The sequence below is a fragment of the Emydura macquarii genome, unplaced genomic scaffold (genome assembly GCF_026122565.2).
Source record: "Emydura macquarii macquarii isolate MOO-44397 ecotype Brisbane River unplaced genomic scaffold, CSIRO-AGI_Emac_v2 contig_2676, whole genome shotgun sequence".
Classification (NCBI taxonomy): Eukaryota; Metazoa; Chordata; order Testudines; family Chelidae; genus Emydura; species Emydura macquarii.
The window spans coordinates 19983331-20002978 of NW_027132813.1; the positions used below are offsets into that span (position 1 = coordinate 19983331).

The following is a 19648-nucleotide window of genomic DNA, read 5'->3' on the forward strand; positions in this document are numbered from 1 at the left end:
TTTGCTTCCATAGCCTTAGCGCTTTCTTTACCACTGCACTGAAATACTGTAATTGCCTCTAGGACTATACTAGGAAGCCTACACTGCTTTTTTTTACCCTCCTATTTTAGGCAGTTAGAGATAAACAGAAAATTGCACTTTTTGACCTCTCATTCCCTAAAATATATCTATCAGACACTTGTCACAGTATATTTCAAGTGGAAAGTCCCATACATGTTGAAAGGGACCCTGTTTCATAGTTTAAGAACAAAATGTGACCTAATTCCTACAGTAGCTATTATAACTTGGAGAGAACTCTATTATATTATGTATCCAATACTCTGCAGAGAAAACATTGCCATGACTTATGCATAACCTGACAATTTTTTCTCATCTCCTGAAGAATGCATGCACTTTTTATGGTATTTCTCTATTTATTTTTCAGAATTTGCCCTAGTACAGTTGTTTTCAAGCTGGGATTCGCAGACTTTGTCTAAGATTTTCAAAGGGTTCATTTGAAATATTTTAGGGGTCCACAAATGACAAAAGGTTGAAAACCACTGCCTAGTAAACATGATGAGCAGTATAAATAGACTGCAAAGAAAGGATTGGTTATTTCTTTTCAGTTCCCTTTCTCTCTTCTTTTTTAATCTAAATTTTAGTGTGTGGTGGTGTAAGCGTTTCTGGTTCCATGGGAGGCCACAGCGGCTTCCTACACAGGGGAATGGCTCGCGTTTGGCGAGAGATCAGTCTAGGCAATTCGCCCGTAGGTGAGGCGAGCACTCAGTCTACCACTCAAGCCTCCAGTCAGGGCGAGTGAGCAAGGAGTCAAGTGCTCCAACCCTTGAGCAGGGTGAGCAGATCGCTCAGGCCCTCAGGCAGGGCGAGCGAACAGGAATCTATTGCTCCAACCCCTAGGCAGGGTGAGCAGAGGCGGATCGCTCAGGCCCTCAGGCAGGGCGAGCGAGCAAGGAGTCTATCACTCCAACCCCTAGGCAGGGGTGAGCAAATCGCTCAGGCCCTCAGTCCGGGCGAGTGAGCAAGGAGTCTAGGGCTCCAACCCCTAGGCAGGGGTGAGCAGAGGCGGATCGCTCACACCCTCAGACGGGGCGAGCGAACAGGAGTCTAGGTTCTAACCCTTAGGCAGGGTCAGCAAAGGAGGCAACGGCTTCAGGCGGGATCAGGAGAGCAATTCTCCTGGGGTGGCTAGGGAAAGGGGAAAGGGGGGGGGGACACAGGCCCACCCATCTCCACTGCGTCCCAGCCCAGGGCCCTAGCAGTGGCAGAAGCGGCTGCCACTGTGCCGGCGTGGCTCCCGCCGCAACACACCGGCTATAAGGCAGCTTCAGCCACAGGCTGTGGCTGTCCCTGGGCTACTTCCTCCCCACTGACCCTAGTACCTGCTTCCTCCGTGGCACGGGGATAGTCCACCTGGTGTAGCGCCGTCAGTCCTTCCTCATCAATGGGGGTAAGGCAGGAAGCTCCTCTTCAGGGGGCAGCTCCTCCAGGTCGTTGTAGGTGGGGAGTGGCTCAGCCTCGGGCAGCAACTCCAAGTCCTGTCCTGCTGCAGGGAGGGGCTTGGCGGCCGGCAGTTCCTCCAAATCCGGCCCGGCCTCCGGGGGTGCCCGCTACTTGGGCTGCTCTGGGGTCTCGGCCCAGCCAGGCGGTTCCAGAGCACGGCCCCGGGCTCGGGGCCGGGGTAACTCGGCCCAGTCATCCTGGTCGGGTTGCCTTGTCCAGCTCCTTGAGGGCCCTATCCAATCCCCGGGCCCAGGTGGGGCCGGGGTTCATCGGCGGCGGCGGCTAGGTTCTGGCCTAGGCCTCTGCTGGCTCGGCAGCACATCTGCCTCTGGCAGCAGTCTGGGGCCTACTGAGCTCAGGGGCCAGGCTTTTGTACTTCCCCTTCCTGTTGGGGCTCCGCCCTGCGGCAGCCAATTGGCCTGGCTGGGTTGTCCTATCACGGCCCGGGTCCCTTGTTGCTGGGCAGACTCCGGGGCAGGGTGTGAGTTGAGCCAATCAGTGCGCTTGTGTCCTTCCTCAGGCTCTGGCTCCATGGGAGGCCACAGCGGCTTCCTACAGGCAGGAAGACTAAGAGTTGGCAGAGTTACCTTCTGTCATGTTTTTTATCAGTTTGGTCCTTCTGTCTTGCAATCACATTTGCATGTTTTACACAAAAAGCTCATAATAAATATTGATACTTAACTCTTATATGGCCCTTTTTTTACTCATGGATCCAAAACACTTTACAAAGGAAGGTCATTATCCCCATTTGAGGACGGCAAGTTAAGGCACAGAACCATTAAGTGAAGTGACTTGCCTAAAACTACAGAGCTGGTCAGCTGAAAGATTGCAACTAAAACCTAGGTCTCCTGACTCCCAGTCCAGTGCCCTGTCCCTTGAACCACAGTATCTGTTGCTCATGAATTTCAATCAGTGATTTCAGGAGCATGACAAGTTTGAGAATCAATTCAGAGGGAATGTTTTAGATACAGCAGTTTATACATTAAAAGCTATCCTCTTATGCAGTGGAAACAAAAGGAAGTCCTGCTTTTATAGCACACTACTGAGACAGAAATGGTAATTCTTACAGGGTTCAAAATTGCAAAGCTGGGGTCAATTCTGCAAATAATTACAGAGGGGATAGGCCTTACTGCCAGGAATAATCTCTAAATATCAATAATAGCTAGATTGGTGGCCAGCAGAAGCTACGGACATCATTCCATGGCTCGTTTATTTCTAGATTTGCACACACACAAAACCTCTCCAACCAGCAGATTGTACAGGTTGAGCAGCCAGTCTGTCACCATGACTTCCTCCCTCATCCTTTCCCACTTCTTACACTAATTTATTGCACCTGACCCTAATGTAGACACTGAAACTGCAAAGATTTATGCACATGCTTAACTTTACAAATTCACTGAGACTACTCACAGTGCCTAAATTCTAACGTGTGTATAAGTGCTTGTAATATCAGGGCCTTAGATTGTAAGCTCTTTGGGGCAAGGATCATCTCTTGCTATGAATCAGTACACCACACAGCCCACTAGAGCCCTGATCTGATAGAGATTGTTGGGCACTTCTACTATACCAAACAAAAGTGACAACAATATAATTTATCTTTGGTATCTGTAATGTCCCCTTTACCATATTATCTAGGTGCCCACAGTATTTACAAATACATGAGTATAGGTTTGTAGGGACAGGCCCATATAATGAACATCAGTCCCTCAGGTAACAGAATTGCCTTCTTTTTTCTGGAGGGCAGGACAAGTGGCTGGCTTCCCCCGGGGGCACTCTTAGTGACTCCTTTAAAGGAAGATATCCTATTTTACAGAATTTCAATTCATGGTGGAAGGAAACATGTTGCTTTGAGCATCACTTCTCAGAATCTTCCCCATCCATAATCACACCCCTTTTTACATGCTGCCCCCTGGCTAGTAGATCTTTTGCAGAGAATAAAATCAGATATGTGACTGTGGTGGAGAACACATAGGAGGTCATATTTCCCTGGCTCCAGATTCTCCCCAGCATGGGACAATCCCCATGGGGCACAGAGTCATCATTGTGGGCTCCTGTGTCACCCCCTATAACATCCAGTGTACAAGGAGAGGTGGTGACAGTTGGGGGCATGATGAATTGGGGCTATATCTGTACAACTAAAGAATTCTGATTGATATTGTGGAGTTGTATTATGAAATTCTGCTGTGTCATTAATGCCTATAAGTATGTGGATCCACTGTTGCTGACATATCCTGTACTGTACACACTAGGTCAAGACACAAAGAACCAGTGCTTAGGACTCGGTGACATAACTCCTCTGAAAAGGGAGCGGGGGAGAGGCAGGAGCAGTGGAAAATTACCTGAAAGATAGAACAAAGGAAGCCAAGTGGGCTTAAATTGTGAGCCACACAAGAATGGTGGGAGGAAGGAGGAGGTAGACAGGAAGAGGAAGCATGGGGCAGCAAAGAGAAAGGTCACAGTATCTCTGTGAGGAAGAGAGTCTAGCTAACATGCAAAAGCCTGCATGAGGAGTAGATCCCTTGGATGCCTGCTTTCCTGAACCCAGATGGTTCCCCAAGAGCTCACAAGGGTGAGAGAGAGATTGCAGTTTCAGAGGTTTATTGTTTTGATGTCTACGGTACTCTCCTGTGTTTTACGTGATTGATTATAAAAGAGTATAAAGGCATTAGACTGTGCGTATGTGTGGACTGTTTCACAACTACTGCATGCCTGAGAGAATTACACTGTAAATACAAATCTTCACACCTTTGGGGTGGAGTGTGTTTCAGTAACTAGGGTATTTCAGCAGGTCAGTGCTCGTCCCGGGACCTAGGGCAGGTGGGTTGAGGAGCCCCATTTCCGAGAAGATACAACAAACAGAATCAGTGCCCAGGAAACCTGCCAGAGAGGCGAAGGGAGGAACCGGCACTGCAGCCTGTTGAGGCGCTAGAAACTTGAAACACCCCAGGGAAGTACAGAGGCAGAGGCTTGGATTCCCATCACACCAGTCCTAATGGGTGGCCAGGAAGGGGCACTCACTAGTATCTGTGACAGTGGGTTATCAGGGAAAGGGTGTTGATGGAGCATGTTGAGCTCCAGCTGGCCCTCAGAATAATTTTCTTTCCACAGGCATTTTCTTTCCAATTATACTTTCCCTTGGGGTCCAGTCTGCCATTGTTAAAACCAGAACAGCCCCCATGTTGCTCTAATCTGTGCCAAAACAGAGGCTGATTAAAATCTGGACCCAGGATCGAGAAGCTGCATCTGACTCCCTTGCACTCCCACTTCTCAGCTGCACCCACAGAAGCTGAAAATCTAGCCATACTTACACAACAAGGTGCAAAGTTATTCTCCAAAATGTTAATGCAAGGGCCCCCTCTCCTGGTAACAATGTTGCATAACAAGTAAAGCAAATAGAATACTCCATAATAAAACTTGAGACAACATGGCTACCTCCTGAACATCAGGCTCTCAGACTCAGCTTCAAACTTACATAAAATTGAAAAAACCTGTATTCCCCTGAGGAAAAGATACTTCACAGAAAATATTACTGACTAATGATTTATTTATGTAATTGCTAGACAGAGAAAAAAGCTTTAGTTGTTTAAGAATTTGTTATTCCGAGATGCCCTGAGAGGAACAGTACTGAAGGTAAATTATAACATACTTATCCTTAAAAATAAAGATGAAATGTAACTGTGAAAGTGGTAGCTGTTGAAAGTACAAAGGTTCAACCTAAACCATATGCTGGGTAAGACTTTGGCTATGGCAGATGCACTGTCTAGGGATTATTTACCAGAAACAGAGTAGTAGACAACAGTATTCTCTTTCCACTGGCATTTTCTTTCCAATTGTGTCTAAATCTCAACCTTGCCAGTAAACCATCATACAAATTTGACAAGCTGCTTTTTACATCTTGCCTAAAATGTACAACTCTGCTCTCATATAAAATAATTGGGAAACCAACTGGCTGGTCTGTGATTTGCTTTATGCCAACTGTGTCCTACTAATTGGAAGCAATAACCACATTGCTCAGCCTGCCAAATGTGGGTCACAATTTCTGAAAAACAGCAAAACAGAGACACAAAAGGATTAATTTTAAAAGAAATTTAAAATTAAGTAAAATTCATTCATTCTTTCAGGCCCTGATTCAGCAAAGTATTTAAGCACATGCTTAGCTTTAACTGTAAGCATATGCACAAGTGCTTTGCAGAATCCAGGGCCTGGAGTAATCGATTATTACCTTATAACCAAAGCTCTGAAATTCTGGAATGCAGCAACTTTGGTTCTAAGAGATGTGATGACCTACAAAATGAAGAACATTTGTAAACTCCAGGCCAAATCCTGCAGTCTATTTATTCAGACAAAACTTCCTCTGAAGTCAGTGGATCAGCATTAACCCATGACATCACTGGAGTTATCAACCACAGATGAGTTCGGCACCTTCACAATCTTGTCTGAACAAAGATGGGTCGGCATATACTTTCGTATACTACTGGTGAATTATCACACTCCATCTAGCTCCATCAAATTATATAGTAAAATTGTTATTACAAAATGACCTGACCTGAATAAAAATACATCTCAAGTTCAGCAAGCTGTACACTTGCTGCTTACAAACAGTAGCTCAAAATACGCTGCAATATAAACAAACTGTTTTAATTCAGAGTTGAGGAGGCGCATAAGCATGATGAGAGCTGTATCTTGTTAATCCCAACTTCCCTGCGCCAACTGTTTTTAAGTTAAATGTCACATTTATATGATATTTACATAAAGATGTGCTTTTGTTTATACAGAACCTAGGTTTATTTTTGCAACATACTCAATAACTAATTCATTATAGCACGAACAGATTGTATTCCGCTTCTCTAAAAATTGTGATTTAGATTTAATTCTCTGAAGACTACAAAGGGAGCATAATAGCAGCAAAGGGATTTATCATCATTCTTCATTATTGAATAGTCAAGCTGTTTTTAATAGCAATTTTGATTTTACTAGATGTTGCCTCACTTTGAGAAAGCATCTATATCGATTCTGGATATTTACAATACACTTAAAATAAGTTATTAGCCAATTCAATATTCAGTTTTTCTTTCACATAATCTACATTAGGAAAAAATCAAGAAAAGCTAATTTAATATACTCTATCCCAGCAAAAGGATGTTCAGTGAACCTACAGATGCTCCTGCTGAAATCCATGAGAATTTATCTGTAGACTTCAATGGGATCCAGACAGGACTTTATGGATGGGGATTTCAGAGGTGTTCAACACTGGCCCAACTCTGCTCCCTTTGAAGTCAATGGGAGTTTTACTATTGACTTGAACAGGAGCAGAGTTAGACCAATGCCAAGCACTTTTGAAATTCTCATCCCATATGTCTGCTGCAAAACTTTTCACAATTTCTTGGGAAAAAAAGGAAATACAAATCAAGTTAGTGAGCTGATCTGTACCTTTCCTATGACACCCACTCAGTATTTCATCACATCTTAATATACAAGACTTTTCAGCAACATGTCACAGTACACTAGGAGTGGCCAAATTTCAGCTTCATGGCCAAATATGACCTGTAACTACTATAACAACTGATAAAAGAGCTACAGCCAATGGCTACTACATGCAGGACTCCATATGGGCAGACTGGTTGGTGTTCTGTATTTTACATCCTAAAATTATTTACACCAATACCCCAAAGTCGTATGCTGAAAGCCCACTTTGCAAAGGAAGGAAAAATTGCTATGAATGTTTTCTAGGATAAATGTAATGTTTAGTCACTGCCTCTTTTAAGTAAAATGTGCATTTTCCCACTAATGTGACATCCAAGTTACACATGAAGCAATTCAGCAGCATCCTGAAAACTGCTAAAACTATTTCTTTAAGCAACAAGATTATGTTGTAGATGATGAATTAATATGTGCCAACAACCTAATTTACTCAATTGCAGAGCTTCAACGTGAGGCTCTATCTTAAGGCTGTCTACAGTAGCTGTCAGTGCACCCTATGGTATCTACATAGTGAGGTCCACAATGGGCTTCCCAGAGTTATCTTCTGTTCACCCGTCCCTGATTACAGGTGGCTCTGCGTGGGGATAAGTTTTTAAATCATCATTATCCTCAGTATGGTGGGAATGCTTTGTCCGAGAGGAGGGTTTTACAACACAGCCTGGAAGTGATCAGACTCTGGATTACTCTGGTCTCCTCTGGAAGTTTGTTCCACAGCTGAACCCCTTTGACTGGGAACACTTGATCTCCAGCTCTTCTCACTGACTTCCTCTGGTACTTTGTATTGTTCCAGAGGAGCACAGATATCCAGGAGGGACAACATTAAGAGAAATGGCCACTGGTGTAGCTATATCCTGACACACTACTGGGCTTTGAATATCCGTAACAAGGCTTGAAACTGACATCAGAAGCAGAGGGTGTCAGAGGAGAGAATCAAAGCATAGTTTTTGTTGTTTGGTTTTAGACAGACACATGCTTCACCAGCTAGAGCCCCTGCACTGCACCCACATTCAGTCTCAGATACCACGGGTTACAGCAATCCAGTCTGAATGTGACAAATGTAGGAATCACCATGGTTTAATTCTTCTCCAAGTGGAAGGGTAGGAAGTTTCCTAGCAAGCTGCACTTGAAATAAAGCATGTTGTGCTACTGAAGCACCTGATGGTTTAGGCTCAGTGACAAATCAAGCAGGACCATAAGGCTTTGCACCACTTTGGCGGATGGGTGAATGCCAGCTGTTCTTCGTCCAAGAACTTATCTCTTGTGACATCCTTCTGATGGCACTGGATGCAACTGTGGAAAATGAGATATACAGATGGGCATTCATGAGCATAATGTTGGCAGTGGAGTGCACAATGTCTTGCTTTTCCAATTAGCCTCATATAGATATTAAGAGGAGGGGAGAAAGGATACAACCTTGTGGGTCTCCAAATTTGAATGCTCTTGGAGAGGAGAAGCAGTTACCCATTTACCTCTCTTGGTCCTGTTTGAAAAGGAATGCTTGGAGCCTCTTCAGTGTTGTGCTGTCTATTCCAGCTATAATCATGTAAGCATGTCAGTAACACCCTGTGGCAACTATGTCAAAAACAGCAGAAAGACTGAGTAGCATTAGTTCTGATATGCTGTCTCTATTCATTGTCAGGAAGAAGCCAACTTTTAGTGACAGATTGCCTCCCTGTTGTGCCCCAGCATGAAGCCTGATTCAAAAGCATCCAGATGTTGGCTGATGTCACATGCTGTTGGAGCATGGGGTCACTGCGTTCTCAATTAGTTTGCCTAGGAATGAGACTACAGGCCTGGGAATAGAGGAGATAGTTTGCATCAGATGCTAGCTCTGAGGACTGGATAGGACTATACTATTTTTCAGAGAAGTTGGGAGGTTTGCATCTCTGAAGGAGACATGGGAAGCATTGCTGCTTTTTCTTGGCTTTCACCAGTCATGTGGGGAACAGATACGTTCAGCTGTTGGTAGTACAAATATTTCTTAGAGGTTCTTGAGCTTCAGTGAGTGGCTGTACTTCCCAGAAAAGTTGCAAGTAGGTAGAGACTGTTACAAACTTTAATAAGGAAATTGGATGTCTTTTGGAGAGCATTGTGTGCAAGTGTAAGTGACAGGAAGTTTTCTTTTTCTATTTTTCACAATGTTGATCCCCTGCTCGCCCTTCTGAGAGAACAGTGCTGATCAATCAGGGACTCCCTCATTTTTAAATTCAGTGAACAAGCCACTTATCAACCCAGCAGATGGTTCATTATCAAACTTCTGTTAGTCTTTTGGTAGCACTGAAATATGCAGGACCCTGTGGGAATCCACAAAAGAATGAAAATAGAAGATGAATAGACCGACGAACAGACTTTTTCTTTTAATCCTCTGGTTCTTCATAATAAAGTCATATTTAGATGTTTAAATGCCTCTTTCTTGTGGGGTCAATTCTGCCCTCAAATACAGGTGTCCTGGCTCTCACCAATGCCAATGGGAGTTGCATACACTTATTAAAAATTTGATTCTATGAGCCAATTATAGCTGGTTCCGTGTGAGTGTGGTAAAGAAAAGGATTACGATAGAAATCTTTCCCTCCTAGAACTTGAGAAGCAGCTATGTTTGGGAGAGCTAGCAGCTCCAGAGACGGCATGTTTGGGAGGGAATGGTGATTGTGGTCCTGCTGCTCTGTGCTAAAACAGAATTGCGCTGGAAGGAATGCAAGTTTTCAAAGGTAAAGCAAGAGCTGGTTCTGAGCAGACTTTTCAGAGGCATGGTGTCTCCAGGTACTGCTGCTCAGGCAAGGCACCTCTGCTACCTCCCCAGGCACAGCTCTGCCCCAAAGGAGGCATAATTTTGCATTCTATGAGTAAACATTCTCACATGCTCAAGATCTCATTTAATCAAATGCCCTGTTTTCAACAGGGTTTACTTGCTCCCCAACACCTTGGTAATCACCGACATTATAAAACAGTTTTAATGCACTAGTAAAATTAGGCAGTCTCTCTGTCTTGCTGAAAAATGCTGTTCTTATGTATGTTGAGCTTTGCAAATTCGCCCATCAGACCACAGAATGCTGCTTGCATTTATGACATGTAAGTTTTTTCCTATAGTAGGGGAGAAAATATAAATACTTATTATTGTTATAATTACTACTACTACTTATTTGTATGCCAGTGAAGTATGGGAGCCCCAGGCATGGATCAGGATCCCACTGAGCTCAGCACTGTACAAACAGAACAAAAAGTCCTTGCCCCAAAAAGTTTTCAATCAAAGTGCTGTAGAAGTGCTGAGCCAAGAAGTCATTCTTTTAATCATGCTCCCATTCCATACTTCACTCCTTCTGATATATTTAAACACTAAACATGGAAAAACCCTGTTCTCTTTTCAGAAATAAGTCTATGTGAAGCATGGACAAAGCTCCAAGGGTGTGTTCATTCTAATCTTTCTACAAGGCTCTCTCACAGAACAGTTCACTAGTAAAGAGTCAATATTTTCCAACACAACTGCCATACTGTGGTACCTTAAATACCTCAGTCGTACTTCTTATTTCCCTATTCCTAAAATAAGAAATTACTATGATATTTTGCATGCCATTGTACGGTAACTGTTTGCAAATGTTGTCTTTTTAATGGCACCCAGCATACATTGACTTTCCTCAGAATAATAAACTAGATCATAAATGATCTAAATAAAAAATCAGTACAAGATAACATTTAATTCCTAACAAAGAACATCAGTGGGAAAACAGACACGTTTAGAAAGAGCCTTTATAAAGATGTTCTGCACTATTTGATAGTTATGTCATCCCATCCCCTAACACTGCAGTAAGCTGTAATGTTTTTGGACAATCACTGTAGAATATGATAGTAATTTTTGAAAAAGAAGAATCCAGTTACAGGTCTCATCATGAAATAACTGATTTTTCCTTTGTAGAGCTACATGCACTGCCAGACTCCTTACCACATTGATCCACAGGAATGATGTATCTGGATAATCTCCAAGGCTCAGATTCTGAAACTATTAGTTAACGCCACAAATCGTTACATGACATAAGGTGCTACAAAACGTAGGAGGGTCGGAATATGGCTCCAAAGTAATTCATCACAGCCTGGTAAACAATATTATTAATCAATCAATCAATGTTCATTGTGTTAGTGCCTTAGGACCAAGACCGGGGCTCCATCATGCTAGGCATTTTACAAATAATTTAGACTGCCCTGCCCCAAAGAGATTACAGTCACAATAGACAAGACAGACAGGGGGCAGAGGAAGGGTGAGAACACCCCTTCAGAGTGAACAGTGGGATGGCAGCAAATGCCATCTTAGTTCCTTTTTTTTCCCCTGGTAGATTAAATTAAGAGGGGGATCAGCTAAATGGAAAGGAAAGGAAAGGAAAGGAAAGGGTGAGGAAGTACCAGGGACAGGTCTGGAGTGAAGCTGAGGTGATGACACTGTGAGAGAGAAGGTTGCAGCAAACAGCCAGTAGGCACAAGGCAGAGAAAGTCCAATAAAAAATGTAGAGAGTTCTCTAAACATCCAAAGATCCCTGCTTTGGCTACTTCTGTTCCTACTGGCTGGAGTCTCTGACCGGCTCCTATTCTGAAGTTTTTTCAGAGGGATGCATCATCTGAGTCCTCTTGTTTCCAGGGTATGTGGTGTCCCCTGCACAGTTGGTGGGGAATGCTTGGTGGGTGAAGGGGTGGTCCCAAATAAACCCCATTTTGCCCTCTCCCCAACAGTGCAGCTGTCCCTGCTTTGGCTACTCCTACTGGTTGGAATCTCTGGCAGTTAAGTTTCTCTCTAATGTAGAATGTACTCCACCACAACTCCCTTGTCCCCCAGTACATTTAAAAGATGGGACTTTATACCTAGATTATTTAAAAATAATATCAAAAGTGCACCTCAAGCACCTACTACACCCACAAAAGAGAATTCCTTTTTCATATAACTAAACTTATTGAAGAATATTTGTATAGCTGAAATTTCTGTGTCATGCCTTTAAAAGGCAGGTGGTTTACTCAATCAAGCCTACTGTGTGTACCAATGTTCTCAGAATTTATTTTTCCTCTTTAATTATCATTTTAATAAGTAATTAGGCATGGATTGTCCTTTTAGCTGGGATTGATTTTACCTCTGCTGGTCCTACACTTTATTTTTCATACATTCCTGATGCACTGTGGTAGGTAGTTCTTATATTTAGAAAAAGTAGCATCTTCTGAACATTTTTTTAACTTCAGGATTTATAGATTTTAACAATTTCTGCATCTATTTTTTTATTTGTATTTCAGTAATGCCTACAAATCCCAACTGAAAGTCGGGGACCCATTCTGCTAGGTGCTGTACAAACACATAAGAGGAGACAGTCTCTGCCCCAGAGTTTATAGTTAAAATGTCAGTTCACGTGTCTTACACGTTAAGACAACATGAACACAAAGAGAGGAAGTGACTTGCCCAAGGTCACACAGCAAAGATGGGAATAGTACCCAGATTTCTTGACTCCCAGTCCAAAGCCCCATGTTTCTCAACGACCAGTCCATGGACCGGTGCCGGTCCCTGCGATCTCCTTGACTCAGTTCAGGAAGGTAGCAAGCTGGTCCCTGCTTTCAAAAAGGTTGAGAAACACTGCACTAGACCACACTGCCTTCCAACTGTCTAAGGCTCCAAAAATCAACAGTGTGCATCCTGTCATTAATGATGAACAACAAATTACTGCAGGAGGCTCTCTGTGTAGTATTAAAGAATGGGGCATCAAATGAGAAAGAAAACATTCAGCTCATTCAAATTCAGTGGCTGCTTGCTGTGCAGTGATTATACAAACAAATAAACCCAATGTTACATCTCAATGGGATGTAAAATACTGTTGTATATTTTTATACAAGTAATATCTGATTATACTCCTCAGTATGAAGTAATTGAAAGTGATTGTCCTGTGACAGAAGCATTGCTATCGACTTGTTTTCAGTACATCTACAGTAGATACGATATTCATCTCACTTGCGAGATTATTTGTATTCTCAGGTGATCCCATTGTTGGTAGTCTAAGGAGACAATCCCCTTTACACTAGTAGCATATTTTTGCTAAAAATAACTATGCAGTGATCAGTAAAAATTATAGTAGTAGAAATGTACACATAAATTATATTTGCAGCATTTTTAGCGTCATCACAACATACAATATTCTCAAAACTTTAACTGTGCACTAAAAATGCAAACATGCTTAGTGATTTTAACCATCTGGCTTCAGTGAAGAGAACTACCTATTGAACTTTATCCTATTACATCGAAAAAACTACATTAACAAGAACATTAAGGTTGCAAAGTCAAGCACTCAAAAGTTAGGAAATCCCAGAATTAAAGCTGTGTGTGCAATGTTAATTCAGATCCCTTGCAAGAATGTAGGAAGATAAAGACTTCCATTACATGTTCACATACTCTTTTTTCCACAGGACCCCTGTTTCATTCAGTGATGGATGGTGCTTACTAAGCAGCTGTTCAATATTTCTATTTGTTCTCAACTTTCAATGTGTAGCCCCATGTATTATTTACTGCAGAATTCAAACCCTGCTCTGAACACCGGATTATTAATTTCTGCATGGGTTTTCCTATTGTGCTCATCACCAAAGCAGCTGAATGCTTCACAGACATGAATTAATTTATTTTCACATTCATTTACTTCTCTGTGAGATGAGGGGTATGAACCCCATTTTACACATGGGGAACTGACACATACAGATATTAAAAATAAAAGTGTCAACTGATTTTGGGTGCCCAATTTGGGACCCCTCGGGCCTGATTTTTCAGAGTATTTAGTATTATATACCACTTTATATGTCAAAAGCACAGCTCCCATTGACTTCAGTTGCAGCTCTGAGTGCTTTGCCTTTCTATAAATCAGACCTCCAGTCTCAAGGGAGGCACCCAGAAAATGAGGAACACACTAAAATTAGTGGCCGCCTGTTATAAATTTGGTTTAAGTGACTTGCCCAGCATCACACAGGAGCTCTCTGGCCGAGGCAGGGACAGAATCCAGTTCTTCAGGGTGGCATTCAACTGTTTTAACCATGAGACCCCCTTTTCTCTTTCTACAATCCCCTGCATCATCCACTACACACCTTCCAACTTCTTCAACAAACGAGGCTGGGTCCTACAGACAACAGCCTCCTTCTCTACCTAACCCTGATTTATTGCCTGAGCACAGTCTGTGTTATGCATTGACTAAGGCAGGTTTTTCACAGGGACAACAAAAGGCACACTCCTGCCATAAAGACAATCCCCTGTGAAATGTCGAGTCCTTGTACCAAAGCATGGAGCTTTTCAATGGAATAGTTATAACAACATCTTTAACACAGCGAAACAATGCATGTATTTTTGTCTCATCTCATTCTCAGATATGGCTGAACCATTTTTCTTGAGATTTTCAAAAATCATCCTGAAGCAGACCCCCAACATGGAAATTTTCAGGCTGAACAGTTTAGTGGCAAAGTTCTAGGTAACTGAATACAAGGTCTTAAAAGGAAAATTGTCATACAGCCTTAAAAATAGGCGGCACTACCAGCACCGCCTCAAATAAGATACATGCTGTTCACAGGAGTTCTATTGCAATGTAATGATAGCAGTAGCTTACCTGATAAGAAAATGATGCAGTCCAACATCAAAACTTCTGTAGGAAAAAAAATAGAACATATTTTAAGTCCTCAGATACGACAGTGATGAGTATTATAGAACCATTCAACCTCAAATTAATTTTAAAAAATTAATTAGCTATAATAAAATTACTTTTGGATACTATACACTGCTCATCTAGAATCGATACTTAAGATAGACCAAAGAAGTAGAACATACAATTTCATGTAAGTTGCATAAATTACATTATACATTATAGTCAAGTTCAAGAATTTCCTTGACCCGATGTCTGTTCGATAAGTCAGTGCCATGTAGGATGGTATAGTTCATGAAAGGTATAAATTTGAGTCCTGTTGTTTACATACATTTTCTCTTAGCCTCTTCATAACTGGTAGGTCTGTATGCTTCATGTAGTAAAGAGCTATAAATGAAGGCAGATTTTTTTACCTGAACTACAACATAAAGCAACTACCCCTTTCCTCCTTCTCTAGGGCTGCTTTGTGCCATTCCAACAAAGCTGGAGTCAGCACAATCCCTTGCATATAGGATTCCTTAGATAGATGATTTAGAATGTCTATGTGGTAGCCCCAATGCCACTCTCCTCTCCCAGTCTGACTTACAGGGCATATGGCTGGGAAAAGTGTGCCTGGAGGGGATGCCCTGTATCCATCTGTCATCTAGCTGGTGAAGTAACCCCAGGGACTACTTACAGCCCGTACAAGTTAGACCAGCATCAGGGACAAGAGCAGTGCCTGGAGACCACAGGACTGAAGGGGTATGTCTTCACAGCCCCAGAAACGACCCTTCCAGCCCAGGTAGAGAGACTCAGGCTCATGCTACAATGCTAAATATAGCTGTGTGGACATTGCAGCTCACGTGGGAACTTAGGCTCTAAAACCTAAGGAGGGGGGTGAGCCTCAGAGTCTGAGCTCCAGCACAAGCCACAATTTCAAAGCATTGTCTACCAGCTATTTTTAGAGCACTAGCATGAGCCAGTCTAACCCAAGTCTGTCAACCCGGGCTGGGAAACTCATTTCCACAGGATGTATAGACATACCCAGGAAGTACAATGGTGACTCAGAGACATCTTTGTTTCCCTCTCTGGATTTGCACCAAAACACCCTTCAGCCAAATCTGAAGAATCCAGCCCATGATCTCTAGCTGACAAATCAATAAAATTGCAGGAAACCTAGTCATCTAAATTTTGCAAAACTATTTGGTATCAGTATATACTTTTCTAAGGAAAGTAGGAGACCTGCAATATATTCCCAGACTGGCTGAATGTAAATAATGGCACAGCTATACAAGTACTGTTTATGAGCTGGGTTAAAACCCCATTGACACTGATGTATGGACACACCCTTCCTCACTTAAGTTCATTATAAGAGACAGTTAAGGGTCCACATCTAAAACAAGGCCTAATAGAGCTTGTCCAGAAACTACCACCACGTGGGCAATATAGTTCCACAGGTATTGTTCTAACCAGATGGGTGAGCATGTCTGTGGGTGAAAAAGACAAGCTGGGATGGAGAACAAGAGACCAAGAGACTGAAGCAGAGCAAGAAAGCCAAGCAGCAGCAGCCTGTAAGCGTGGTGTGACCCTGGGAGAAGCCTAGAGAGCGGTTCTGGTCAGGGATACAGGCTGAATAAAGCATTGACCTGTAAGCTAAGAAACTGCTCCCAAATGGAACAACCTATAAAGCCCCAAACTTCAACTAGCCAAGTTGGTCAAAAAGGTCAACACTATAAATAAAGTCTTACTTCTAGTAAGGAACTTAGTTTGAGACTAAGGGTATGTCTACATGGGGATAAAAAAAGCTGACCCAGGGCTATCAGGGCTTGGGCTCTAGGGCTAAAATACTGCTATGCAGATGTCTGGACTCAGGCTGGAGCCTGAGCTCTGGGACCGTGCGAGGATGAAGCCTGAGTGTCTACACAGCAATATTTTAGCCCCACAGCCTGAGCCCTGCAAGCTCAAGTCAGCTGACCCGGGCCAGCTGCAGCTGTGCCACGGGGCTTTTATCCCTGACATACCCTGACTTAAATTCTTTGCCATAAAATAATTGAAAGACTTTTTTAAGCAATTAACTCTTGCTGCGCTACTTAATTTGAAAAAACTGCTCACTCATGCTGAGCACAACAGGTAAGGTTTTTTTTTTTTTTTTTTTTTTTTTAAGGTAACTAATGCTTGACATGACCCACTGAATATGTGATTCAACCAGGGAAATCAGTGATGCTGTTATCAGTACCATCCTGACAGAGATACATATCAAGCTTTCAAAAACTATAAAATTTAACAAAAAATGGAATTACTTCCCATTGATTCAATGAAAAAAAAAATCTAAATCCCATTTCCCCCATATAGCAGCTGTTAGCAATACTATTCTTCGAGTTTCTACCAAAGACTTGATCATCATGGGCATCTTCAGTTTCATATCCCCACTCTCACTGCCTTTTCCTGAAAGCATTCCTCACCTTTAACTTTTTAAGATAAGATGAAGAGTATTAATGTTACATTTCCAAATTCTTCCTGTTTGGGCACATATCAAGATTTGCTTTCCACGCGTTTCTAAAATTTTAATAGTTAATAAATATTAAACATGCAGCTAGAGTCTGCTATTTTAATGATGCATAAAATGCATATTTAATTTTTCTGAAAGCCTTTGTGGCTAGTAGCAAAAATTAAGTATCTGTATTGGAGTTCAAGGGTGAGAAGAGCACTCTGTGGCTCCAGAGAATGGTAATAGGATAATTGAATCTCCCAACATGAGGTCACCAATTCAAAAACAGCCTGGGTTGGTAATAACCAAAGCTGTTAGCATCTGATAACTCTTGGGTGCCTTATGTGGAAAAAAGCTGCAATGTCAGTCTAGTTTCAAGTGGGTAGAGATATGCATCATCATACTGCCACCACTTTTGACTCTGAATGGTCCCTGTATGGAAGTCTCAAGACAGAGGACAAGGACAGGCCACAAGCATGGAGACTGAACTGTCCTCACACTCCTAGGTGTGTCCCATCCAAAACAAGATTAAGGCACATAGGCAGGAAGACTGCTGCTACCTTTGTGATGTACCTATTCTATGGATAAACTGAAGACTTTTAGCTTCCAATAGTCTCAAGGCTACACTTTTCACAATAATAGAATGTATGGTGTTTAAAAACATAGAACAGATAACTCAAACTTTGTTTTGTATAACCTCTTTTCTGTTAAGAGAGTTTAAAGATTTTATGCAATAGTTGCAAAGTTAAAATGAAAGCATAGGAAGACTAATGATTTATTCCAATAATTGGAAAAGGAGAAAAAAGTAAAGTCAGAACCTAAACTGGTTAATTCAGCATAGATCCACAGACCATCATAACCTTAATTTTGTTCTCATTACACTGGTATAATTCCAGTAGAGTCTGAACTGACATCAGTGTAAAGATGGAGCAACTCTACTATAGTAAATAGAATTACACCACTTGTAAATAAGATCAGAATCTGGGCACTGTTTGAAGATGTGCCTCTGTACCTTTCTGAACATGTAAGAAAATGGAGAGCAACATTCTGCACAGACAAGAGCTGGGATTTGGGGAGACTGGCTTATGACAAAAATATATCACTGACACATGTTGCTGTTCATATATTGTTAAAATACTATGTATGTTTGCCTAGTTCACTTCTGAAACAAACACAGTTGACTTCACAATAAAACAGCAAGGGAAACGCACACAGTGTATGAAATTACTTGCACACAAATCAAATTAGAAAAAGAGGAAAATAAGGTGACTATACAATAGCTCTTCAGTTTCATACTTGGCAAAAGTGAGGGGACTTCTGTAAATCACAAGGAAAGAATAAGTAATCATACTGCACTGAATTAATATTATAAACATTCCTGTTCAACGCTGCCTGAACCTAGCAATCAGACATGATATCATGTACAATAATAAGCCCATGATGCACAACTTGGATGCACTAAAAGCTATCATCTATGATAAATTATTGATTGTTTCCATCCTGAGAGAACTGCACCCACAGCCTATTGACTGCTGTTACATAATTTGCTATAAACTTTATTTAACCCTCTAATAGAGTCCTCAGAAGGCTAGGTGGCCATATGCGCACCCAATTTCCAGTCTCACGCCTTCCAGCGGGAAAGGCTTTCAGTCCAGTTCCTAACCATTATATGTGGCTTAGCTTCACCTCAGGGTTCTCAACATCCTTACCCTCTGCTTACTAGAGGGGGAGTGAGGTGAGAATGAGGTTTATGACCCTCCTGCAACAAGGGCAATCGGTATGGGAGCCCGGGCCCTCCCATTCCATTGGCTCCAACCCAGGGCTCTATGAGAGCCAACATTGTCAGGCTCTCTGGAGTGCCTTTAGAGTTGCCTCCCTGGGTCAATTCCTACCCTCCATCTCCAAGTCCAATATAGGATAGCAAAAGAGGAGAAAAGAAAGACAAGACAACTAAACCTTCAGCCCCAACCGGGCTCAGTAGGCAGTCTTCTTCCTCACAGGAAGGCTTCTTCAGCACCCTTGTTCAGGAGCACTCACAGTGGGTCTGTCTTTCTCCCCAGCCTCCTTCTGAGCTAAGTTACTCCCTGCCTGGACCATGCTTGGCAGGTCTAGAGGGAGAGGGCTACCTGGGCCTTGTATTGACCTTTAACCCTTTTGGGTCCAATGTGGGGTTTGTACACCTCTTTCACTGCTGAGCTTTTGTCAGAATTTTTTGAAGTTTCCATTGAGACTCTTGACTCTTTCACAGTATGTCCCAGTTACAGGACCCAGCACTGCCAATGTATTTTGGATAATGTGCATAAAACACAACACACCAGAAATGGGCTTTTGTAAGAAAGGTTTTAATTAAACTATAAGAAAAATTCCCACAGTAGGATAAATACACTAATATTGTCCTATCTATAATATTCTGTATACTGCTCAGTGTTACTATGCTACTTATATTCAGTACCATGTCATATGCTTTTTGATTTTTAGAGGAGTTATGGATGTGAATCCCTGCTCATTAAGAGTATAGCAGACCTCCTTTGAATGGGTCACAATCTTGCCCAACCAGTGGAAGAAA

General features: G+C 42.3%; 1 protein-coding gene across 2 annotated transcripts in view; it reads right to left on the reverse strand.

Moving 5' to 3' along the window:
- Window positions 1-19648, reverse strand: part of HHAT (hedgehog acyltransferase) — a 324596-nt gene that overhangs the window by 193845 nt on the left and 111103 nt on the right. For both annotated transcript variants that reach the window (XM_067565411.1, XM_067565410.1), the window contains exon 9: window positions 14583-14618. In XM_067565411.1, coding sequence (XP_067421512.1) covers window positions 14583-14618 — 36 coding nt within the window. The remainder of the gene's footprint in view (window positions 1-14582; window positions 14619-19648) is intronic.